Source organism: Phoenix dactylifera, chromosome 14, assembly GCF_009389715.1.
Source record: "Phoenix dactylifera cultivar Barhee BC4 chromosome 14, palm_55x_up_171113_PBpolish2nd_filt_p, whole genome shotgun sequence".
NCBI lineage: Eukaryota > Viridiplantae > Streptophyta > Magnoliopsida > Arecales > Arecaceae > Phoenix > Phoenix dactylifera.
The window spans coordinates 4,089,500-4,115,262 of NC_052405.1; the positions used below are offsets into that span (position 1 = coordinate 4,089,500).

The following is a 25,763-nucleotide window of genomic DNA, read 5'->3' on the forward strand; positions in this document are numbered from 1 at the left end:
CATTCCAGACTTTTCATTGCTTGTGAAATTTATCCCGGATAATTTGTTCTAACTTCTGAACAAGCCTTAAAATGGTTGTCACCTTGGCACATTCTTTCATGGCTTATACTTAAAAGTTCAAGTGTATAAGATGCTGCTAATCCTTGTTTACTTGGATTTGAAGATATTTCAACATAAACTATTTAACTTATCATAAATCTCAAAACAAGGGATTTTTCATCCCCCATCAACAAACTGCCTGAACATGTCTTTTTGAATGGAATAGCGACATTAATTTTAACACAAACATTTAACATACTATCCAATTCTCATGTTCTTCTTAATTATAAATTTGGGTATTAGAATTTTAGTAATCATTGGCATACCACTTATGAGCTTTGTAATGACGTTGGCTCATTCACATCCTCCTCTTCCTTTCTTTGGGTTGAATCACACTTGATGTCTTCAAGTACAAGAACAAACTTAAACTAACAAAGAAACATAGAGATTGATGATCAGGTATTTAAGTTTATGAAGTCAACAGTATTACAAAAAAAGGTGTAAGAGCATCTTCTACAAAATTGATGAATAGAATCTGTTAGAATAACTTTAGGGATCACATAAAAGCATCACTCATAATATTTTTCTCTATTAGCATAATTCTGTGTCAACATATATTAATTTCCTTTTTAGCATAATCTTATTAGAGTGATTTTAGGGATCACACGATAACCTGTATCACTTATATTATTTTTTATGTATGGAGTCTGTATACGAGTATATATAACTCCTGAGTTGTACCGAATGCATAGGAAGAAACAACAGAGAAATAAATTTACGTTTCTCTCTCTCTCTCTCTCTCTCTCTTCTCTTATTTTTCTCTTCTTCCCCAAATATTTCAACAGAATCAATGGGAAATATTCTCTAATTTTAAAATTATCTTTTTTTTCAATGGATTATATTTGCCAGAATTTTTGTATAAGGAGAGGTAACATGAAGTCGAGGAAAATTAAATGATTAAGATGCTACAAATTGTGATTGTAATATATGGTGGATAGATGGAAGAGTAGATCGAGATTTCATTCCACTAATTAATATAGTTAGTCTTAAACAAAAGACTCCCGAAGTTCCTCACCCACACGGGGATGGTCAGAAATTGCAGTTGCTATTTGTTTGAATCTGAAGAAATATTGTCTAGACATGCTCTAAGCATCTTCAAGATTAAACAGATTTTTATTCTCCAAGATCGTTACATTTTAACATTTCTGTCTATTTTAACAGTTACGTCATCTATCTACTTTGATCCTAAGCTTTCTTTCACTGGCATGGAATTCGGATAATTAATCTCAGTTGGGCCAAATCGAGTCAGTCCAGTTTTTGGTCCAAATGTGCTAAGTTTCAGATATGGCTCGAGCCTAGATTTTCTAAAATTTTCAGGTCTAAGCTCAAACCAGAGCCTGAGAAAGAAATTTCGGGGTGGGTTAGCCGGCCCTGACCCTAATAGATAAAGAGAAAGAAAAAGAGGTGTGTGTGAGGGGTCATGATTGGAAAGCTTATAATTGAGAGTTAAATGACTTGATTCCCTTCTTTTTTTTTTTTTTTTAGTTCCAATGTATTTGGACTTTTTCGTTCTAATACAATATCGAGACATAGCATTGCAAAAATCATCTAACTTGTGATACATCAGTTCTGCTGTATAGATGGTTGATATGCCAACAACTTTATGCATTTTCGATCTATTCTAAATGATCTGGCTAGACAAGAGTGGCTCCAACTCCATTTTGAGGGTTTAATGGTGCGCATTTTGTCGCTTATTGTTTTCCATAATGTACATCCTTTTTTGTACATAACATAAAATGTCGAAAAGAATTTAGAATATTTTCTTCTAAATACTTGCACACTAATAGATACCTACTACTCTACGGAGGATCTATCAATAGTGAACCAATACAGGGTCCATTATCATCTTTATCAATAATTAAGAGGCCTTCGAGAAGATGGTTAACAAATCAATGATTGTGCCCACAAGTCAAGTAGTCTCTATAGTATGCGTACATGGCACTATTGCAATGATAAAGACCAACAAGTTGGACCGCAATGCCATGTAAGCAATGGTGCCACTGAGCCATCCAAATCAGGCAAAACCTCCCTCCAATTGTTAAGCATTGGTCCAAAACTAAATCTTATCTTCTTGCTTATTTTGTTATTGTTTGGTAGTTTTGATTGAGGTGCTCGCTAGTGGCTTTTCCTTTCTCATATCTCTCTCCTTTCTCATGTTTCCTTTGTGGAGTTCGGGCAGGATCCTTTTGTTTCCCATGTTTTGTAGCTTTTGTTTGCTTCTCCAAGGGGATCCTCCTGTTCCTTTCTAAGGGAAAAAAATGGTTTAGAATTGTGTGGGGGTGCAACTTGTCTGCTTGCTTTACTGAATGTCTATAAGTGAGCATGCAAAGGGGAAATTTTTTCATGAAAAATTCTCATAGAAGATAATTATTTTGGAGTGGAAGAATGGATAATACTCATCGACGCACATCGGTTTTGTATAGGTACAATTTATCATAGCAAGACTTCCAGAACCCATTTTTTGAGACCATGTTTTGATCAATTATATAAAGGAAAATTGACTGTGTGATACAAGTCATATACGAGTGCTGGTCACTGATGCACGCAAGCAATGTTGTCTACCTAAATCTCTTGAAGCTTGCATTTTATTAAGATTCCTCATGCTTTGGAGGGTTATCATTTAAATTGACTATTTGCTGCAATATTTTTTTGATCTCTAGGAAGGTTTTTTAAGACTAAAACATAAAGAAAGGAAAATAATAATTTGATAACCTTAAAGGTTTTCATCACAAAACCTAACATTTCAAGGGTAGGAGCTATGTGTGTGGGTGAGAGAGGGAAGAGGGGGTGGGGGTTGACTTAGTCTATTGTTAAAAAATGAGTGTTATTATATACATGCATGGTGAAATGAAATTTCAATGTGGATATGCAATTGGTAGCAAAAGAAATGATTCAATGTTTGATTGATCCTATTTATCTTCTCTATTTGTTTGAACTTGACTATGTGGAAAAGTGGATTGCATGTAATATCAAGTTGTTGCAAAATCACATCAATATTAAGTAAAGGTTCGAGAGCCAATTTTGCACTTTTTTTTAAGAAAAACAATTTTTCTCTTGTATGGTGGATGAAATATAAATTTTGAAATATATTCTTGATTTGTTATCTCTTTCTTTTTTTTGATTAAATTAAATAATGTAGTAATTATGATGTTTATGATAGCTAAGTAATTGACTTCAAAAGCCTAAACTAATAGGATAAAATATATCGGCAATATCTATTCCACCGTGTACTCTAAACCATTTACATGAAGGGATAAATAAATCAAAAAGAAAAATGAAATAAGTCCATAAAATAATAAGATTAATTATATAAACATCTGATTAAGAAGGAATTTGGACTCATGATCTCTAGCAAATTGAGCTATGAAACTATAGTAGCTAGCTAATAAACCTCAAAAGCTTAAGTTGACTGGAAATGGGTCAGCAATCAATATTAGGCTTAATTATTTACCTCTTAATTATGTAGATTTATTATTATAAAGTATTGTTAACTTATAACTATTTTTAGTTTTTTGAAATAATTTATTGCATTGACTCAAACTTTGGATCTTTCGTCCTACTAGATCTTTTTTTAGCTTTTGAAAGAGCTAGAAAGTTGTTTCTATTTTTTTACCAAACATCTCAAATTCAAAAGAGTTTTTGGCTCTCTAAAAAATACTTTTTAGCCCTCCAAAAGTAATAGCAAACAGATATGTAAACCATCTATATTCTAATTAAAAAAAAAAAAAAAGGTGAACATAGCCTGTACATTGATTAATCCACTATCATCTTGGATATCAAATCCAATAATTAGCTAGTGCTCGACATGTACACAAACTATGATGAAATCCACATGGAATATACATGTATTTATGATGGGTGAAGAAGTTCCAATAATGCTATTCACATATGGAAAAGGACTATACAATTCATGAAGCCAACTGTACTTTGGTGCATGCTGCTCCACTCAGATTGACACTAGCTAATGCCAAGAGTACATCATAAGTGTTCATGTATCATCTGCAGAGATGCATGAGCTTTCTTGCAGCAAGGGAAAAAGACTACAGAGTGCTGTGCTCGGTGCTTACAACTATTTGTATACTGAGTTGCTGTGTAGGATCTTCTGTGTATACTGTTTGCACCGCAGAATGCTGTGTAGTATTCGATGATCGTCATTAAAAGATGAATAGCTTTCAAAAGTGATGCACGATATATGACATATAATAGTGGAAACCGAGCTCTTACTTAGGATCGATATAGGCATTATTGCCCTGCACAGCAGCAATAATGCTGTTTTCTGTATGCTTGCATAAAGAATGTAATATAGAAACTAAATCTATTGTTTACTATGTGCATCAAACCATGATCTGTCCATGTACGACTGTAGCTTTTCCTCAGGTATGACGCCATGCTGAACTGGATACGTAGCTCTTGTGGAAGACAACGTTGCTTCTGGATCCAACATTCACGCAAAAAAGTTTCAACTGAGTGCTTGTCATGTTGCATGTGAGGTACGTGTTGCATGTGAGTTATGAAGGTCCACCAGCTCAGTCAAGCCATGCGCGATGGTGGCTCATGTATAACCATGCAAGCCATGCATCATGTGACATTCTAATCCGAGGTGATCTATTGTTTGCATTTGAAAAGATAGCGTCATCTGAATATATATCATGCGACATGTGCATGATTCATATGGGCGCATGGATTTAGTCGAGGCATGCACTATATGTTGGTCATGTGGCATAAGACTGCTCTAAATGCAATTGCTAGCTTGCTATTCTACGAAGAGAAGACCACTTATTACATTATATCTATTCAGAATATATAATGCAAGCTCCTCCAAAGCTCTCTTGCAATATTCTTGTTACAAATAACATGCAGTGTCTCTGATGAATCATCGAAGTCATAACGAGTTGGCTACTTGTAAGTATTAAGAACTATGTAGATCTCATATCACTCGAAGGCAGTAGATGGCTGTTTTCTTCGAACACTCACACTTCATGTCATGAAAAGCTCGAACTGTAGACTCAAAAGGAATATCTCCTTAAAGCTAAGAGACTGTTGATCTTTTGGCATGTCTCGAGTTAAAAAAAAAACCCAACATGGTTGTAACCATGAACTACCTTACATATAATAATTTATCTTGCCTTATCCTCACCATGCTAAGCCCATACCTTGCCGTTCATTCACACGTGTACAAAGAAAGGGTACAATGCATGCAGGGACCCATGTCGCACTGCCCGGACTCCCTCAACATGGAACCCACAACCACCTCCTCCAGTTTGCACTTATGATTTGATCTTGAGCCCGGTGCTATTCCCCCACTCTTTGTACTCTTCTCTCTGTTTCCCTCTACCCACCCCCTCCCTTTAAACAAACTATTCTCTCTTGGTCCCTCCCCCCACTTCCACTCCTATTCTCCCCTTTACGTACTATTATCCCCATCCATGTCCCTCTAATACTCTCTTCACCCTCCCCCATTCTCTCTTGGAGTGAAGTCTCTCAAAGATGAAGGTTAGTGCCTTTGGTGCCTGCTCCACCTATTTCCAACTCTCTCTCTCTCTCTCTCTCTCTCACTGTGTGTGTGTGTGTGAGAGAGAGAGAGAGAGAGAGAGATTAATATCATCATTATTTATTTGGTGGGTACTCTATTAGTTAAGTTTTGATGGAAAGCTAATCATAATTAACTGGTCCTTTGCTACTGTATTAGCTGCTGGGTTGGATGCACCGCAAGCTCCGGCAGAATAGCGGCGATGGGTTCAAAGACCTTCCGGGAGGTAAGCATTCTAGTTCTATCGTCTCCTTCGTTTCCTGTAAGCTGTCGTATTGGGGTTTAAGCGGACTAAAAGTGTACCCTAAGGCACATCTTACAACACATGCACGCGCGGACCGTTGTCTGCGTACGTTAGTATGATATATTGTAGTTTGCTAAATTGAGCCGATTCGGGTCCCAGGCGGCACGTGCAATTGCCTCTCGGGGCGGCCGTCGCTTGAGGAGGAGCACAACCGCCGGCGACACCAGTTAAACGCTTTCCCGTCGCGGAGCCTCCGCCTGCCGGCTGCGGTGGAGTTTGTCGAAGAGGGAGGCGGCGGAGGAGGGGGAAGGGAACAGGCAGTGGAGGACCTTTTCGGAGGGCTGCTCGCCATCGGGACTCTAGGGATCGGGACGGGACCGATCGAGGAGGAGGAGACGGCGGTGGAGGAGGAGGAGGAGGCGGCGACGCCGGGGTTCGGTGCGGGGGCGACGGTGGAGGCGATCACGGAGAAGCAGGCGGAGGCGACGACGGAGACGGATCTGATGGTGGTGAGCGCGGAGCTGGAGAAGGTGCTGGCGGCGGAGACGGAGAAAGCCACCGCCGCCGCTGGCGGCGGCGGCGACCGCCTCTCTTCCGCCAGGCCCAGCCACGTCAGCGCCGGATCGTCGGCGTGCCCCCTCCAAGGATTCCTCTTCGGGTCTCCGATCGAGATCGCGGAGACGGCGCCGGCGGCCGCCGGGCGGAGGGAGCGGAGGGCCTCGCTTGGAGAGCTGTTCATGAGGAGCCGGATGGCGGAGGAGGGCGGTGGGAAGAGGGAGGAAACGACGGCAGCCGGAGGCGGCGTCACCGCCATCGGCGATGGGGACGGGAGGTCGACGGCCGGGATGCACCTGATGAAGAAGCTGAAGCGTCGCGGATCTAGAGGCCTCGGCGGCGGGCCCGGGGAGGCCTCGGCGGCGGAGACCCCGTTCCAGAAGGTGAGGATCATGTGCATCACCACCGTCCATCTGGTGGATCGCATAAACTCTTCTTTCCTCTCTGATTCTTGTCTGTTCTCCGAACAGCAGACAGCCTTCTCGGTGTATACATTGTTGGACACATATTACCAAACACTGGCCTTCCTTGTACGTGTCATCCGTGGAAGGCTGTTTGCTGTGTCACCCTTCACCTCCTAATTAGATTATATTGTTCAGATATATTAATTTTATATAGAGTACAAAAAAAAGCTAAATATTGATGCAAGTGCACTGGGTAAATCTAAAGAAGAGTGAATTAATCTATATGACTTTCAATCATATCAAACCATGCCAATAACACCCCCCCAAAAAAAGAAAAACTAAAAAAAAAGAGAAACACGTTGAAATTGCCATAGGTGTTAAAATTGAAATTTGTTTGATTTAAGTCTACGAGATGAATGTCATTTATTTTTACAAGATAAAGAATCAATTCAAATTGGATATTATTGATCTTACTTGATTTGTAGTTATGTCAAATGATCAAATCTCTTAACAAGCATGTCTCTAATTTTTTGATTCAAGATGTTGAAAAATATTTACAACCAGATGGCTAACAATTCATTTTGTCAAGAATAATTATCGCAGTAGTTGTAACTATAGATGTGCTACTGGTCATAATATCTTTTAACAAAATATAAAAATTATTTTTGAATTATGCTAACCTACAAGATATGTTACCTAGTATGTTATGATTTAGCCTCTTATAACAAAGTGTTATATGATTAAGGTTGTGACAAGCATATTCTATCACACATTTCTTTTTCTAAGTAGTGACATATCAATCTATTGTTTTTTATTATTAACCTTAAGGCTAGATAGAAAGGATTTGATCTACCTTATGTATATGATACTCAATACCAGGTCCAACCCAAGATAGCACCATAAACCTACATTTATTTTTCCTTTTATGAAATCATTTTTTCCCCTTTTCTTTTAAAGAGCCCAATGATATCATGTGTGAGGCCATAAGTTGGTTAGATCTGATCCATTTCTTGCATAACTTGCTTACTTCCAAGTATATACTTTGAGAAATAAATTAAGATGTTTGTCATTGGATTTTATTGGATCTGTTCGACTCGACGGGGAGTCCAATTCTATAAGATCCATGCCTAACTAGGCCGAGTCGGAGCTTCATCTGTAATTTATACTATAATAAATCTAAGTAGAGATCATACCAAGATTTATCCAACACATTTTTTCTATTATTTTGAAAATAATTATGATCGGGAGTATTACCGGCTATAATTGCTTTATAATTACTTGAGAAAAATACTTGCACATAACAACTATTAAGATTAAACCAGAATCTCTATCTCGATAGATGAGGGTGCAGCCAATACACTATTTAGATGCCTCAAACATACTACAGCCATAATAACCCAAAGATATTGGGCAAGATAAACCTATGACCTTCCAAACAAAGGAGAGCGCCGGCCACTTGACTATTGCATGCTTGGTGAGCAAAACATCTATCAATGTCTTTTCATGTCTTCACTTTCTTTTTTTATTAGATTGTCTTAGCATTTAAAGTTGCCTTTTTGACACACAAAATTATATATAAAAAAAAAGTTTTCTTAAAAGAACAGTTTTAAGTTGTGCTAATTATATTTGGACAATGACGAGCAGTTTTGTTTTTTTTGTTTTAGTTTTTTTTTCTGAGGCTCGAGTTTGGGATTGTACTTTTCATACGATAGAACAATGAATTTTCTTTCATGAAGTCGATCATCTGGTTACATTTTGCACAAATTTCAAAGTACTCTATATATTTTTTTACTTTATAGTATAGATTTTGAAGTGACCATTGCATAATTTAATAGTATACTCGTACAAGAAAAAAAAGATGAATCTTTCTTTTGCCTTTTAACCCATATTTTTTTGGGGCATTGTTGGTCTTTTGACCTACACTTTGTTAGTTATGGTGACATGAAAAACTCCGGATATCTTAAGATCTTAGACACATGGGTCCATTCTCAACCGTATGATCTGTGGTCTCAACCGCTCAATCCCCAGCCATCCCTCGCCCTTGACCAGCGTGTTGCATTAGTTAGACTAGGTTGTAGTAATAAAATGTCTAGTTATATCTGCCTTAATGTGTCAAGGTGTCCCAAAATTGAGACATCCACATCCATAATCTGTGCACCTTGCTTGATCAATGGTCAAAGATGGCTCTGTTACCTGTCCAAATAGTGAACACACTGCTAAACCATGATTAGATTGGATTAGCTAGTTATGTACTTGGCAATTAGCTCATCATGTTTGATTGGGGGATGGACAAGACTAGCTTCCTAATTCAAGTCATCTGAAGCTATCATTATCAACTCAAGTTCCATGCACCTGTGAGTGGGATGGTTTTGCAAGGCTAAGATGGATGAAGATCCAAATCTAGTAGATAGCCCTGTTCCCTAGGAAGAGCATACTATGGCTTAGAAACCTTAGATTTGTATCGTGAGGAACCATGTGGGCGTATGTTTAGTTCCACATCGACTATGCATGAAATAAATCTTGAGAATTTGTACAGGACCAAGAAACCCAAATCACATCTTCTGGCTAACCTTTTTTAGAAAAAAATATGGGTTGTGACAAATGGTATCAGAGCGGATCCGGCCTATGACCTATGTAAACTAGAGGATATTACGACACATGCCCATTAGGGCTAGTCATAGGCCGATCGTGATGCTTATGATTAGATTTAAATGAATTTGGACTCTTAGCCTGGTGAGGATGCCATGACTTAAATGGAAAGAGTATGTGAAAACCCGTACAGGTGTGTATGTTTAGTTCCACATTAGTTATGCACTAGGTAGATTTTAGATACTTGTACAAAACTAAGGAGCTCAAATAATACCTTCCGGTTAGCTTTTTTAAAAGAAATCTTGGGTTATAACATGTACCCTAGAATGTGGAAGCAAGCAACTGTAGTCCTGTGATCAAAATGGTCTGTGCAATAGATGCACATGATGAGTAGGTAAGATCCTGGTGACATAAATGTCCAAAACCTAGCATCAACTTTTAGTAAGGGCATAAAATTGTTCTATGTCCTTATTCCTTTGGTTTGTCCATGGTCTTTTGTCAGGTTGGTCTCATTTTATTTTTCACCATGTAATTAAACTCTGAGTACAGCCTGAATATTTTCAGGCCTTTTTTACAGCCTTAGTTGTGGTTCTCTTGAAGCTAACAAATACGCTGACCACCTTCAACTTAACAGATGAAAAGAATGTATACCTTCTAAGCGATTCTGCAACCATGTTTATCTGAATGTGTTATTTTGTAATCTTTTCATGTAACTCTGAATGAAGTAACTGAGATAAATCTTCTGACAGCTACAAATTATAAGACATGCTTCGCTTTTTAATCAAATTCCAAACAAAATTTCAGAATTCATCAGCCTCATGTATTAAGCTTTTCATGTCACAGATCCTGCAAATCTTCCACCGGAAAGTTCACCCTGAGAACTCCGTTGCAGCCAAGAAAACTGCAAGGTCAGGCAAGAAGAATGGTGGAGGAAATGACTTCCATGGTTGCGGGGGCGCCGCGATAGCTGCTTCCAAGAGCATTTGCAGAAAGGAAGGAACTCCAAACTTCAAGTCTTGCTCTAATGCTCCACCTCTCGCCATCAGTGGAAGCGGCTCTAATGCCAACCGCGAGCATTGGATCAAGACCGATGCAGACTGTAAGTGAGCCTCTCACAGCATGATCAAAATGCATGACCTGGTACTGAAGACTGGTCCAACATTTTGATCCCAATGACTACAACTAATTAGTGACATAGCTGCATCATAAGTTCATGATTTGTGTGCATGCAACTCCGGTTCTAGACAATGTAGATTGAAATAATGAACTAGTTTCTCCTTGCTATCACAATTTTAGTGCATTTATATGCAAATTATGCCTTCATTGCTTTGCTTCAATCTGGACATTATTGTTTACGTTAGATATTTAGAAGCATCAAACCTATAGACATTGCTGACCACATCATCAAGAGCTAGAGAAGATGATAAAGAATTATTTGCAGAGATTAAAGGAATATACTGAGTGTCTTCTTGGGACTCATCATCTATTTGTAAACACTTCATGGCAACAAAAAGTTTGCCTAGGTTACCATGTCGAAACTGAGTATATCTTTCAGAAGAGCCATTTCTTTTGGAGAGAACCATAATTATTTCGGAGGTACACTTTTCTTTACTTGCATGCTTTCTCTTTTTGATTTAAAAATGATGATATAAAAGCTTAATTTTGAGAACAACTTTCATTTTCTCTCTTCAAATTTGACTGCATGCAGATGTTTTGATTACATCAGTCCATATATCAACAACTTGTTATATCCTCATTACGAATCAAAGACAAATTAATAATATTTTGTCAACAACACATTTCATGAAAAAAAATCGGTAACATTACTTTCTGGATTCACAGTCTGTTTAAGAGACTGCTCATGTATGTCTTATATGTTGTGCTCTTTGACCTTCCTCTGCAGATCTGGTGTTGGAGCTTTAGAAAGGAGAGGAGGCAGCTAAAGGAGTGGATTCCAAAGCAAGAACAATGGTTATCTATAGATTAAACTAAGATCTAGTTATCTACTTGCAAACTGAGTGCTGTGTGTGAATTATATGTGGTGTTATTGTTCCTAGAGGGCTTAGAAAAGAATAAATTTAAAAGTATATATGATGAACTCTGGCATGAATGTCATAAAAACCAAGCTAGTGTTCTGCATTATTCGAAGTACCCCCCTACGCACTCTTTATTAAGTAGAGAGTGAGATATAGCTTCTAGTATTTGCACTTGTTACTTGCTTTACAATTGATGGAAACAAATACATGCACAGAAATGAAGAAAAGAAAGGAAAGAGAAGGAGAGGGGAGGAGGAGAGAAAGACAAAGTCTCTCTCTAGAAAGTCCACACTCCACAAAGCCTCTGAACCCTAAGAGGCTAAGAGTCCAGTTACAAAAACCTTTTGCCATCAAAATCGTAGAGATATCAGTAGCAATCTCTGAGCATTGCACAAGGTTTCAAGCTAGACCCAAAAATTGTGAGCTTTTTCTTCTCTTTCTTTTCTTTTGTGAGTAAGGGTGAGGGCCAAAAGAGGCTTGTAGGTATGGAGCATGCTGATAGAAACATTACATGATATTCCTCCCTAACTAGGATTTAAGATCTTTCTTTGGGAAACAAAAAGTATTTAAGATTAAAAAAAAGGTGTAGACACCTTATTATAAGTCGCATGCGCATATTTTGGGGATATATACTTGTATGATACCCCAATATCTCAAGTTTCTCCACTTTTAAGGTATACAATCAAGAAAAAAATATGCATAGTTAGAAATAGGTTAAGCAGATTAAACATATTAAATAGGTCTTAAAGGGGTTAAATGGATAAGATCATAATCTGACCCATTAAGTTAAATAGGTCAGAGGTCTAAACCTAAACTCAATCTATTTAATAAACAGGTCTAAATAGGTTGATCCATTTATGACCTAAACCTATTTATATCAAACTAGAACATACTCAAAGCAGGACATTTATAGGTCAGATTGATGGATTGGGTTATAAATTGCCACCCCTAGCTATCAAAGCCTCTTTGACAATAATTTTTTATTTTCAGAACACCTCAATTGCATTGCCAACTTTTGATAGCAAGATTTTGTCGTTAGACCCTTTTGACAGTAGACTTGTACCATCAGAAGTCTCTCAAGATCTTGTTAGGTCAATTTTCCTTACCTCTTAAATCCTTATGATAAATTCTTATCGTCAATATGCTCCTATAACAATCCTACAGTTGGATTCGAAATTCAAATTTGGTACCATTGAAACTGTTCATGGTATAGGTCTTCACCGTCCGATTTGGTTTGATTGGAGGATTCTATCATTCGATCATTCTGATGGCAATTTTCTGCCATCAGAAAGTCCTTTCATCCATATAATTTTTGTGAACCCAATTTTATATTTTTGAATTGCCAAAAAGCCGAGGTTATTTACACCACAGCCTCTAGAAATACCTAGGAGGGATCTAGGAGTCACTCAAGATCAATAAATCATTTGCTAATTCCATTCCATTCTTTGTTTATAAGAGATAGGGAGTTGTCTAATAGTGCATAATAGGTCAGAGCAATGGAGATGTTCTTCATCAAAAGGCATCCCAAGGCCTTTTCTTCAAGCTCATTTCTCTTACCTTATTCTCTCTCTTTTCTCTTTCTCAACACCCATCATACATACTTTGCATTCACGAATTAGTTTAGGTATAATAACTTACCTACTTTTTTTATCAAGAGGTCTTTATTAAGGAGAGGAGTGAGCTTTCATACTCTTTTCCTCCCCTCAATACGTATTAATTCATGGTAATGCTCATAATTAATTCACACATTAACCATTATACTATGATCCTCTAGACTTATTTTAAATTCTCATGTTTTGTAACGATTTTCACAAAAACTCTTTAACCGAGCATGCTCTAACTCAAGAAGAGAGAACTCGTAATAAACTTCTGCGATCTAATCATCTAAAGAAAGCATCTCGATGACTAACGGTTAGGATACAATACTAAAGTCAAGTACTATATAAGCCACAACCTTTTATCAAGAATGGAGAGTAATGCAACCAGGCTCTGAAAATAGTAGTTCAATTTTGCTCTGCATATCACCATTTATGTGTTAGAGCCCCATTTGTAGGCTTTTTGCATATTTTTGTCAATATTTAGTTGCACTTCATAATATCCTAAGAAGTGATGTAAGATTTGGCGGCTCCAGCACAAAATGGCCTTACTTTTCCATTGTAAAGTTGAAAAAGCAAACATGACGTCTCCTAGTTTTTTATTGAGCTAATCCTCCAATAGATATGTTAAAAATTAAACTTTTCCATCTGCAGCTGAAATAGTATTCAAAGTGCCTAAGTAATTATTTCCGGACCATATTATACATTTTTTTTTTTTGGTAAGACGGATCTACTATACATCATGCGTATAAATATATCTATGAAAATCAGGATATAAAATTTTCATAAGAGGAGAACGAAGAGATGAGTAAAGGTTTCACAAGATAACTCTTGTGTGATTAGCTGCATAAGACGCTATCCAATCTACTGTACTATTTATCTCTTGTTAGTATAAGTTGCAATAATAGATCAAGAGAATCTAACATCTCCCCATTAGTCCTAGAGGCTATGTGCGATAGCTATTCAATGACTATACCCAAATCTCTCTCTAGCACAATATGATATGCCCCTAAAGTTCTTATAGCATAGGTTAGCACTTTCCATGCTCCATGCAACTCGCCTATAGAGACAGCCGTATCAAATAACTAAGTACCTCGAGCGATAAGAAAAGAGTTCCTATGATCTTTGGTGACAAAAACCGCTCTACCATAAGCTCCCTTGTCATGCACACCACTATTCAAATTGATCTTGAGGAAGCAAGAGATTGGTGGCTCCTTGGGACCACCATCGTATACTTGCAAAAACTAAAAAAATCTATTGTAAATCGAAAAGCAGCTCGCTTCAACGATTCAGCAATCAATTAACAAATTAAATTGGTAAATAAGGTAAACATGCATGAAGTGATAATTTCTCTTAAGTAACAACCAATAGGCATAATATAACTAGGAGCAGTCCTTAAGTTGTACATATTCCTAAACACTAAAATAAAAGACATGGTTCAAAGTGACGGCGATTATAACGCCATGACAGCCAATTATAACAATTTCAAAGAGGAGTTTGTTATGTTAAGCATACTAATGTAAGTCATTATTTACATTTACATGAGAAATTATAGAAAACAATCTTGTTATTCTTCCACTATTGTCCGTTATTTCTTACTCTTATGCTGTTACAATAGATGTTAGAAATTATAATGATAATTATTTTAATATTAACAATTTTAAATCACAAATAAAGCGACAAATGAGGTTTTAACGGAGTATTATGTTTTTTTTTTTTTGTTACAGTGGATGGCTCGTACACTTCTAATATGGATACATCAAAAATAAAAAAAATCAAAAAACAACATATCACAGAGTGCTCTATGTAGCTCTTTTTTCCCGACCAACAGTTCCTCTAGAGTGATCGGCCATGTACAAGGCCACCCACGGCCCCATTCGCTTCTCTGTAAACGTGCCCGGCCTGGAACACAACATCACCTCTCACTATGGCCCGGATATTGATGGCACCTGTCCACTCTACCGGTGCCCCCTAGATTTAGCTGAGTCACTGTCGAACAAAACTGCTTTGGCCCGCAGAAAATGTCAAGATATATCACCCGCCAGCAGCAATCACTCTAGGGGGCGTTTGGTAACCCCAACAGGATCATCATGGTGATCTAAGATCTCCGGTGATCCGAATATTGGGATGCCAGCCCGTTATGCGGCCCAAGTCCCCAAGTGGTACGCGGGCGGAAACGGGCCACGACCCGCTTGGCAACGGGCTGAGCCCAATACCGAAAGTGAGCTCTCAGCCCACTGCTGTGCCGGGAGGTGGATCGGGTTGGAGCCCACTCAAGCGAGCCCGAAGCCCGTCGAAACGGAACACCGGGGGCTCTGCTTTTCTGCAGTACCCTGCGGGAGGCTTTCGTTCGGCCATGAGATCCCGGGGCGGGGAGCTGGGGGGTCGCCGGAGAAGCCGGAGTTCCCCGCCGACGGCACCGACGAGCTCCCGACCACCCAGGGCTACGATTGGAGGCGGAGGTGGGCGGGAATCCAAAGCAAGCGGACGGCCTCCCGGCTGGAGACTCCTCCGAGCTACCTCGGCGGGCGACCTGACGGCGGGTCTACGGGCGTTCGGGGCGACCGAGGCGGCGCAAAGCTCCGCTCCTCCGGAGGCAGAGGCATTGGAGGCATCGGGGGCTGCTGGTGCGGGTCTGGAGGGTGGAATCGGCAAGGATAAGGGACCGGGCACTGTGGAGGCTGCGTGCCATTTGGCACAGGGAGACAGTGAACAGTGTCATCGCCAATTACTTTCTCAAATCAAGGCAGCGGTTGAGAAGGGGAAAGTGGAGGCATCACCCAATGAAAGAGGCTTGAATGGGGAGAGTGGGATTGGCTTCGAGGGGAGGAGCCGGGCCAATCTTTTGGGTTGTCTATGAAGATGATATTTTGGAATTGTCGGGGGGCGGGGAAACCTTCCTTTGCCCCGGCTTTTCGGAGGTTAGTGCAGCTTCACATCCCAGATTTATGTGTTTTGTTTGAGACCCGATTAGCCAGGAGGAGTATTGTGAGAGCTAGGAGGGCTCTGCCGAGGTCCTGGGGGTTCTATGCTGTGGAGTCCCAGGGATTATCTGGAGGTATTATTGTTACTTGGAGATTGGATTTCGGCAAGTTGGATATCTTTAATGTTAGTAGCCAAGAAGTGATAATGGTGATCTCGGAGGGGACGGGGAGGCCAGGGGTTTGTGCTGCAGTCTATGCCAGTACCGACTTTAGGGCTCGGAGGATCCTGTGAGAGGAGGCTTCAAAACTGGTGGATCAGGGGCAACCAATGTTGATTGCAGGAGATTTTAATTGTATAGATGATCCGCAGGAGAAGATGGGAGGGAAGGCCTTCTCCTATCAAAGGAAGGTGAGGGAATTTCAGGAGTTCATTACTGCAAATGGGCTCATAGATCTGGGTTTCTCGGGTCCAAGATTTACATGGTGCAACAATCAACAGGGTCCAGCTAGAGTTTGGGAGAGGATTGATAGGGCTTTTGCCATGGCGGGATGGATTCAGGAGTATCCAGACTTCCATGTCAGACACCTACCGAGGATTGCCTCAGACCACAGCCCGATCCTGGTGAGTACTGATAGGCCCATCCCAGTTCATTGTCCTTTCAGGTTTGAGATGCTATGGTTGTGTTACCCCCGTTCTTGGGGTGTTGTGAGTGAGGCTTGGGGGATACCGGTTAGAGGAGATGCTATGTACCGAGTGTCCCGCAGATTGGAGTTGACAAGGAGACGTCTTCGGAGGTGGAATAGGGAGGAAGTGGGGAATATCTTTAGAAGAATTGAGGATTTAGAGGTGGCCATTGCAAATCTACAATCACAAGAGGTTTTGAGGGGAGGACTATCAGCTGATGAGCTATATGAGTTGAGGTCTTTTTTATCCATGCATGACTCTCTTCTACACCAACAGGAGATCTTTTGGAAGCAGAAGTCAAGGGTACAGTGGATTCAAGAAGGGGACAGGAATACCAAATTTTTTCACCAGTCGACATTGATCAGGCGTCAGCGAAACAGGATCAGAGCTATTAGGGGTGAGGATGGACAGATCACAGAGGATCCTGCTTTGATAGGGAGGGTGTTAGAGCAGTTTTTCAGGGCGAGATGGACGGAGCAGATGGGGAGTGGGATACATATTGAGCTACCTCTGCCATTAGAGGGAGTTTCCGATGAGGAAACTCTTGTACTGACCAGTCCGGTTTCAGGAGGGAAGATTCAGGAGGCAGTGTGGTCTCTAGCTGGGGACAAGGCACCCGGGCCGGATGGCTTCCCACCCGCGTTCTTCCGGAGGTATTGGTCGATAGTTGGCCACGATGTGATTGAGGCTATCCAGCAGTTTTTCAGTACAGCTACGATGAGTCCGGAGTGGCAGAGGACTTTCATTTCTTTGATCCCCAAGCGTCAGGATGCTACTGAGCCGGGCCACTTTAGGCCGATTAGCCTATGCACCACCCTGTACAAGGTCACGGCAAAAATCCTGGTGCTTAGACTGAGAGCCATCCTACCCAGGATTATCAGTCCAGAGCAGGGTGCATTTATTGGGGGTAGGAGCATATCAGATAATGTCCTAATAGCCCAGGAGTTTATGTTCGACCTTCAGAGGGCCCCGTTGCGACGGAGTCTCATGGGGGTCAAGCTTGATATGGAGAGGGCATATGACAAGATGTGTTGGGAGTTTCTTCGGATTTCTTTGCAGAGCTTCGGCTTCCATGAGTTATGGATCAGGTGGGTCATGGGCTGCGTGAGGGCCCCCTCCTTCTCCATTTTGGTTAATGGTACACCCTCTTCTTTCTTTGATTCATCAGTTGGATTCCGCCAGGGGTGCCCTTTGTCCCCTTTGCTCTTTATCATTTGTGCAGATGCGTTGTCCAGAGCTCTTCGCCAGGTAGTGAGCTCACAGACTCTGGAGGTGTATAGGCCAGTGCAGGAGGCTTTGCCGATTTTCCACTTGCTATTTGCTGATGATTGCTTGTTGTTGACCAGAGCGACTAGGCAGGCGGCCCATGTGATTAGGATGATTTTCCATGTCTACTGTTCTGCTTCTGGCCAACGAATCAACTTGGCCAAATCGACAATTCACTTCAGCCCGAAGACCAAACCTCAGACAAGGGCCGCTATCATGGAGACTCTCGGAGTAGGAGAGCAGGAGAGTGCTTTGACATATCTAGGGGTGCCGATACTTGGACGACGACTGAGGCGAGGAGACTTGTCTCCCCTTGAGCTCAGCATCAGATGCAGGATTGAGGGGTGGCAGATGCACACACTATCCATGATGGGCAGAGTCACATTGGCTCGGTCAGTACTTAGTTCTATTCCGACATATCTTGTGTCCAACACTGTTATCCCTTTATCTTCCCTGAGGTTAGTTGAGCAGCTCATCAGGAATTTCATCTGGGGGAGGGGTGGGATCCACCTGGTGGCATGGGAGGTGGTATGTCAGCCGTTTCGGCACGGTGGTTTGGGGGTGCCTTCGTTGGTGGCGAGACGGGAGGCGTCTGTTATGCAGCTGGCAGCCAGTTTCATGTTGGAGTCCGCGAGCTTATGGTCCTCCCTGATGAGGGCTAAGTATGGTGCACTGACGGTTGGTGTTAGGGCTGGGCGGCTCCATTCTCCTATCTGGAAGGAGATTTGTGCTAGAGCTCCATTGGTACTTCCGGCGATCCGGTGGGCCATAGGGGATGGACGGTCGGTGGATGTTCTCGAGGATAGCTGGACGACTGATCTACCGTTTAGTAGACTTCCGACCATGGTGGACTCGGGCAGACTGTCGGGGCATAGGGTCTGTGACTTGCTTATCCCAGGGGAGGGGAGATGGGATGTGGATCTGATACGTGAGGCCTTTGGAGAGCAGTTGGTAGAGAGGATTTTGGCTTTACCGATACCGACCCGGGAGGAGCCAGATAGATTGGTATAGTTGCCGACAGGTCGGGCGAGGGTACGGACCAGGGATGTCCACGCTTGGGCCAGTAGGGAGCCCGATAGGCGGATTGACGGTGGCTGGATATGGAGGATGAGGGTGCACCCCAGAGTGGCGCTCTTTCTTTGGAAGGTGGCCTGGGGCTGCCTTCCGACCAGGAGTGTGTTGGCTAGGCGGGGGATGGGGTTGGATCTACTTTGCGAGAGGTGCCTGGATGTTGAGGAGACTATTAGCCATGTACTGCTTCGATGCCCTATTGCTCTGCAGTGTTGGAGACGTGCATCTGCGTTGCTTCCTTTGCTGTGGGAGACATTGGAGGATATGCTTCGGTACCTGCGTGAGTCTACGCGGAGGCCGAGTTCTGCTGAGACAGGTACTATAGTGGCTTACTTAGCCTATCATATTTGGTTGGATAGGAACGATCGCGTGTTCGAGGGCGGGCGATCCTTTCCTCGAGTTGTGATTGAGAGAGCCCTACGGCAGGCGGCGGAGGCATCTATGATGGCCTCATCGTATCCACCCGAGAGGGCCAGGGATATCTGGGGTACCTGTATTGCTGTCTCAGCGTCCAGGTTTCGATGTTTTTCTTGGGTACCCCCACCTCCTGGTTATCTTAAGGTGAATTTCGATGGTGGCATGGCAGAGGATGGCGCCTCGGGGGGCGTGGGCTTTGTGATCAGAGATCATGTAGGCAGTCTTGTAGCTGCTGGAGGACGGAGTACACCGGGTACGACTGTCGTGGGAGCGGAGGTGCGGGCAGCCTGGGAGGGCATTTTGTATGCGAGACGGATGTTGGGGGCCGATTGCCTCTGCCTCGAGGGTGACTCCTCCACGGTGATTGATTGGATACGAGGTGTTGATACATATGGGGATGGCCACCCCCTGATATGGGATACGCGTAGATTGGTGCGGGAGCTGACCTTCTGTCAGATATCTCATGTATATCGGGAGGCGAACAGTGCAGCAGACTGGGTCGCCTCCTATGTTGCTCGGCACTCTGGGGAGTTTCTCTGGACTAGCTTAGAGTACATCCCACACTCCTTATTTTGTTTAGTTTCCTTTGATATGTCAGGTTGTATTCACGTTAGAGGTACTTGAAATGAAATACCGCTTTGACCAAAAAAAAAAAAAAAGATCAATTTGTTTGGTAGGCAATGGTCCAATGATTAAAAATTTCCGGGTATCCATGAGTAACTTGTTTGGTATGGTACGGAGATCCAAGATCACGAACCACATAATACCACAAATACCCCTGATATATTTTAGATGGATTTTTTAAGTATTTTTAATTCTCATGAATCAAAAATGCAAGTCCATATGCTAATTTCTATAATAGCATTATAATTTTGTCACATATTCTACTTTTAGTAGCTCTTATCATATATTTATTAATCATATAAAATATATTATAATAAAATATTAATATATCTATCAATATATTAATTATTAATATATTCTATAAAAATATATTTATTACTTCTATAAATTATTAATCTTAAAAAAATATCCTATTTTTCATTATAGAATTAATATTTTTATTTATAATTTAATAGATTTTTTAATACTAATAATTATTTTGATTAGAAAAATAAGGCAAATAGGAATAATATATTAAATATTTTAATTATATAAATATAAAATAGAATAATATATTTCTACTATAATTTAAAATTATCCTTCAATAATAATAGGATAATAATATGATTAGTAATATATTATAATATAATATATCATTAATATTGTTGCTGGAAATTGGACCCGGAGGCGATCGTTGGTCGAGGAGGGGGAGCGGCGGTGGAGCGGCTGTCCGTCGGCGGGCGGCGTCCTCCGTCGGGGTGCCTGCAAAAAAGCCGGTGGCCGGGTCTTCCGGCGCCGGCCCTCCGATGTTTAAGTCAGAGGGGGGCAATTAGTGCCAAAAGGAGGAAGAAGGCAGTGTATTTTGAGTTTTCAGTGTCCAACCCCCCCTCTGAGAAGCGAAGGTTCCCTTTTATAAGGGGGTCGGCGTACCTGTGATGTGATAGGGCGAGGCCGTTTGTACGACTCGGCACGTTGCTTGGACTGGCGAACGGTCGGGCGAATCATTGCATTAATGTCGAAAATGAGGCCGTCGTACGACCCGAGCCAGCACGCGATCGGGCGAATTATTGCGTTGGTGTCGGAGGTGAGGCCGAGATCAGAGACTTAACACGGTTGATTGGACCCCGCTGGGCTGATCTGCCGTGGAGAGTCATGGGTCCGTAGACAACAGGAGCCACGCGCATTAATTGTTGAGTAAGCCGGAGGTGCGCATTAATTGTTGAGTAGGCCGGAGACTTTCATTAAGTGTTGAGTGAACCGGGGGTTTGCAGAGATCATGCGTAATAAATGCTGGGGCAGTGGCAGGATATGGCCCTTGGCTAGACCTCTGAGGGGTACGGCCGTAGTAGGTGATTGACGAGGACAGACCTTCGAGGTCGGGAATTCTTCGGGTCGGAGGCTCTGAGGTCGGACGCCGACCTCAGTCGTCCGGGGTCAGTGGTCATGCGGCCTTCCAGTGGCGGGGTTACTGTATTACCGGGGAAAACTGTATTCCCCCAACACTACCCCCGACTTCCGAGTCCGAGCAGCTTGCGAGCTCAGACGCGGAAAGTAGAAGTCGTCCTTGTGGTTATTGAGGTCGGAGGGGATCGCGCCCGCATCCTTACGTGTCTTGGAGCCTTTATGACGGAGTTTGCGCCCTTTGGCACTTCGAGGTCGCTTTTAGATGGCGAACTTATAACGAGGTCTGCGCCCTTACGCATCCCGAAGCAGCTACAACGGGGATAGCGCCCTTTGGATCTCCGAAATCGCTTCGTACGGCGAACTCATGATGAGGGTCCCTGGGCCCGATGAGGTGGCGCCTCGATCTCGTGGTCAGGGCTCCCCCCTTAACTAGGTACGTCGTTTCGTGCCTCAAAAATGAATACGTGGCACGATCCGAGGTCGGACGTTTCTGATCTCGTATTGGTTGGACAATGATTTGGGAAGGCGGAGGTTAGATCGACGCTCCACGTGTCCCTGAGGCCTATTAAATGGGGGGAGCGGGGGTGGCGTCCGCTCGTCTTTCAAGATGGTCCGGTTTTGCGAACCCATGATGAGGCCGTGAGATCCGATGGGACGGCGCTTCGATTTTGTACTCGACTTATTGCTCTGGATTGAATGCGGTGCTTCGGCTTCCGAGGCCGACACGTGGCGCAATCCAGACGGGGGGTGGGAACCGAGCCCACCGATCTGGGCCGTTAGGGGGGTCTATATAAACCCCACGAATCTGCCCTAAAAATTCCGTTTGGTTGCCTTTCGTCTTTGCCGTCTTCTCCTTTGCTCCCCCTCTCAACCCAGTCTTGCCGACGGCGCCCGGAGCGATTTCCGGCGACTTTCCCATAGGTTTCCACCCTGTACCAGCTAGGGTTCCTCTTCCTCCTCCTCTTCACTCTCTTTTCCTCTAGCTTATTTCACTTTTTTGTAAGATGGGTTCTGGTCCGGAGGAAGTAGGGTCGAGTTTGTCGGGGGAGGAGTTGGAGTTGATCCGCTCCCGGTTCTTCTTCCAGCCCGGGTTTCGTCTCGAAACCGTGGGGCCGGAGGACAGGGTGACGCGGCCGCCCCCAGGTCGGATCGCGGTCTATCGCGAGACGCTCTGGGCCGGCCTGCGGTTCTCTGTTCACGAGTTCGTGAACAGCTTGCTGGTAGAGTACCAACTCGTTCCAGCACAGCTTGCTCCGAACTCGTGGAGGACCATAATTGGGTTCTTGTCCTTGTGTCTTGGGCACGGGATCCCGATCTCGGTGAGTGTCTTCCGCCGATGTTTTTTGTTAAAGAAAAATCCGGCGGATGCGGGGTGGCTATACTTTGCCTTTTGGGGCGGTATGTCGCTCTTCCAGGGTACCCCTTCCTCTATTCATGAGTGGAAGGGCAAATTTTTCTTTCTTGCATCCGAGGTGCCATGGGGGTTTAACCCGAGGTGGGGGCACCCCCGGTTGAAGACTCTCAATAGGCTCTCCGAGCCCTCGGAGAGGGAGCTGAGGGTCTTGGACTCTCTACGAGCCCTTGGGAAAGGATTCAACCTGACCGAGCTCCTACGGGAGGACGCCTTGGCGAGCGTGGGCTTGAGCTCGGCGCGCCCTGAGGGTAAGAGTGGTCGCATCACTTTGCTTTTGTCTGTTTTCTCTTTTCGCTAACTTTGATCTGACACTTGGAAAAATTTTTGGTTTCAGATATTCCCCGCATGCCGACCAGCAACACGTCCCTCTTCTCTCGGATAAAGAGGCGAGAGGCCGAGGCCGGGGGGGCTATTCCCCAGCCTCGGAAGAAATCGAGGTCGGCCGGTGCTTCTACATCGGCCGGGACGGGAGGCTCGGAGGCGGGGGCCTCCACAGTTTGCCAGGGGCGTACGCGGGACGCCGGCGACACGGGCCCAACGACCCCTCTCTGTCCCGCTCCCGTCGCCCAGCGGGGGAGGCCGACCCCATTCATTTACGGCGCCCGGGATCTGCGCCGACCAGAGGCCCCGAGGTCCCCAGCTCGGACGAGCCGAGTTCTTCAAGGGCCCACAGGGAGGAGTCGGCCGAGCCAGGATCCCCACTCCTTGAGGGGAGTTCGGCCATCCATGACGCCGAGGTCGCAAGGGCCGTGTTTCGGCGTGCAATGCTTCCAGCGGACCGGGCCGAGTTCGCGAACTTGCCGCTGGAAGAGATCGTCGACGGTACCTACCGTAATACCGCTCGGGTAAGCTACTTTCCTAATTTTTCTTAGGCTATTGGCGAACATGTTGTATGTTTTTCAACTCATAAGTGTTTTCCCCTTTTTCCCTTACAGCATATTCATGAAGTTGACACCCTGGTGTTCATTGCCCAAGGGTGTCAAGAGGAGACTCGGCGGGTCAGCCGGCAATTGGAGCCGGCTAAGAAAAGAATCGCCGAGTTGGAGGCGGCGCTGGCCGAGGCCGAAGCGCGGAGGGAGGCCACTGAGGCCGGGCGACTAGCCATGGTCGAGGTGCTCGAGGAGGAAAGGGCCGCCCATTCGCTGACCAAGTCGGCCCTGCGCGCCTCCGAGACGCGACTGGGGGAGGCCCAGTCTGAGATCGCCGGCCTCAAGTACGAGGCCGGGGTCTTCCGCCTCAAGATCGGACAACTTGAGGCCCGGGAGAAGAAGGCGCTCGAGCGAGCCGAGAACGCCGTGGAGCTCTTCAAGGAGTCGGAGGAGTTCCGCGATATGTTAGAGGAGGAAACCGTGGATGGGTTCCTCCGGGGCTTTGATAACTTTCGAAAGCAGATGGCCCGGATCTGCCCCCAGTTCGACCTTTCGACGATCCGTCCGAGGATGAGGCTAGGGTACGGCTCCGACTCTGACGACGTTCCCGCCGCCCTTATGTCCGACGAAGATCTCGCCGAGGCCGAAGCCGAGGCGGCCGAGCCGGCGGTGGCGGAGGCCCTCCCTCGCGAAACCAGCGAGGACGTTCCCACGGTGCCAGCCGAGGCCCCCGCCGCCGACCCCGAGCCCGTACCCGTCGAAGGCCCCCAGGTCATCGCCGTGGATGACCCCGAGGGTGACGCTGACGCTGCTGCCGCCTCTTAGGACTTAGGCTTTTATCTTCTCTTTACTGTAAATGAGGTCGGCCTTCAAACTTGTCAAACGGCCGACCTCCAATTTTGTACTTAGCCTTTCGGCATTTTGCTAACGAAAGTATCTTCTTTTGCCATTCTGTGCTTACTTTCCCTTTTTTCTCCTTTAGCCGTAAGCGAGATCGGTGCTCTAACTTATTATCTTACCGACCCTCGACTTCGCGTCCTAGCCTTTGGGCTGCTTGATAAAGACATGCTTTTCGGCTGTGTTTTGCTCTTCTTTCCCTTAGCTTGTTTAAGTGTCCAACAAATTCCACCAAGTGTTGGAGCTCGGATTTTAGAGCTCACAGGGGTTGTTGGGCTCGGTTTTTGGATTCTTGAGGCACCAAGTTCGGGCCTCAGACCCCCGGAAAGGGGCCTTATCAGACTTGTATAAGTCATTATTGGGGCACTTGGCCAAGCTTTTGAGTTTGGCTTTTTTTTTTTTTTTTTGGGACGTAGGTTCTCGAGAATGTCAGGGCCGTTCCCCGACGGGGGCATGAGCCAATAGCCAAACCGCCGTCGGGGCTTTCACGGTCGTTGCCCTCGGGCTTTGCCGAGGTTTCGGCAAGCAGAGTTGGAAACTGTAGAGGGTACCTCGGCCTTCTTGAGCTCGATTAGCACGCCCGCGGTCGAGGTCATCTGCGATTGATGCCTCGATGTATGGGGGCCGAACCGGACCCTTGCTCGAAAAGGTTCGCATGAGCTGTCATGGGGGTTATCGGTTGGGGGGGGGAGCATGCATGAGGTCGATGGGACCTTGGCCTTAGACCGACTTGTAGGGGCGACCCGGCCTTGGCCGGGGTAAATTCCCGACCTCAATCGGGATTTCGCTAGCAACGTGTAGATGAATATGACAAGGCGAATATCGAGTAAGATGTACCTTATGCATTTCCGAAGTCGCGCTCCTCGTAGCGGTGTGAGTTGTTTTACTTGCCGACTCTCGGAGCCATTCTTTGACTTTCGAAGAGCTCGGGCTTCTTATGAACCCGATGTTGCCCGCGGAGGTTGAGGGGGTTTGGGGGATGCTCCATTAATCTGCGGCCCTTTCCGAGGTCGAGGGAGTTTGGGACTCTACGGTCGATCCTCGGAGCATCTCGACCTTAGTCGAGGAATCGTGCGCCAGGTCGATGGGTCTGGGAACGCTCTGTCGACCTGCGACGCTTTCCGAGGTCGAGGGAGTTTGGGACTCTACGGTCGACCCTCG

The 25,763-nt window shown here is 44.3% G+C and overlaps 1 protein-coding gene across 2 annotated transcripts; it reads left to right on the forward strand.

Moving 5' to 3' along the window:
- Positions 1-5,425: 5,425 nt before the first annotated feature.
- Positions 5,426-11,622, forward strand: LOC103718341 (protein LAZY 1). Of its 2 annotated transcripts, none has more exons than XM_039133373.1 (5): positions 5,426-5,592; positions 5,789-5,855; positions 6,033-6,811; positions 10,265-10,561; positions 11,325-11,622. In XM_039133373.1, exons 1-4 carry the CDS (start codon positions 5,587-5,589, stop codon positions 10,526-10,528), a joined length of 1,116 nt encoding a protein of 371 aa, XP_038989301.1. In that variant the 5' UTR covers positions 5,426-5,586; the 3' UTR covers positions 10,529-10,561; positions 11,325-11,622. The 2 variants fall into 2 exon arrangements, with proteins under 2 accessions (XP_038989301.1, XP_008805338.2); XM_008807116.4 differs by having other exon boundaries at positions 5,430-5,592; positions 10,265-10,520; positions 11,325-11,569.
- The last annotated feature ends 14,141 nt before the right edge of the window (positions 11,623-25,763 follow it).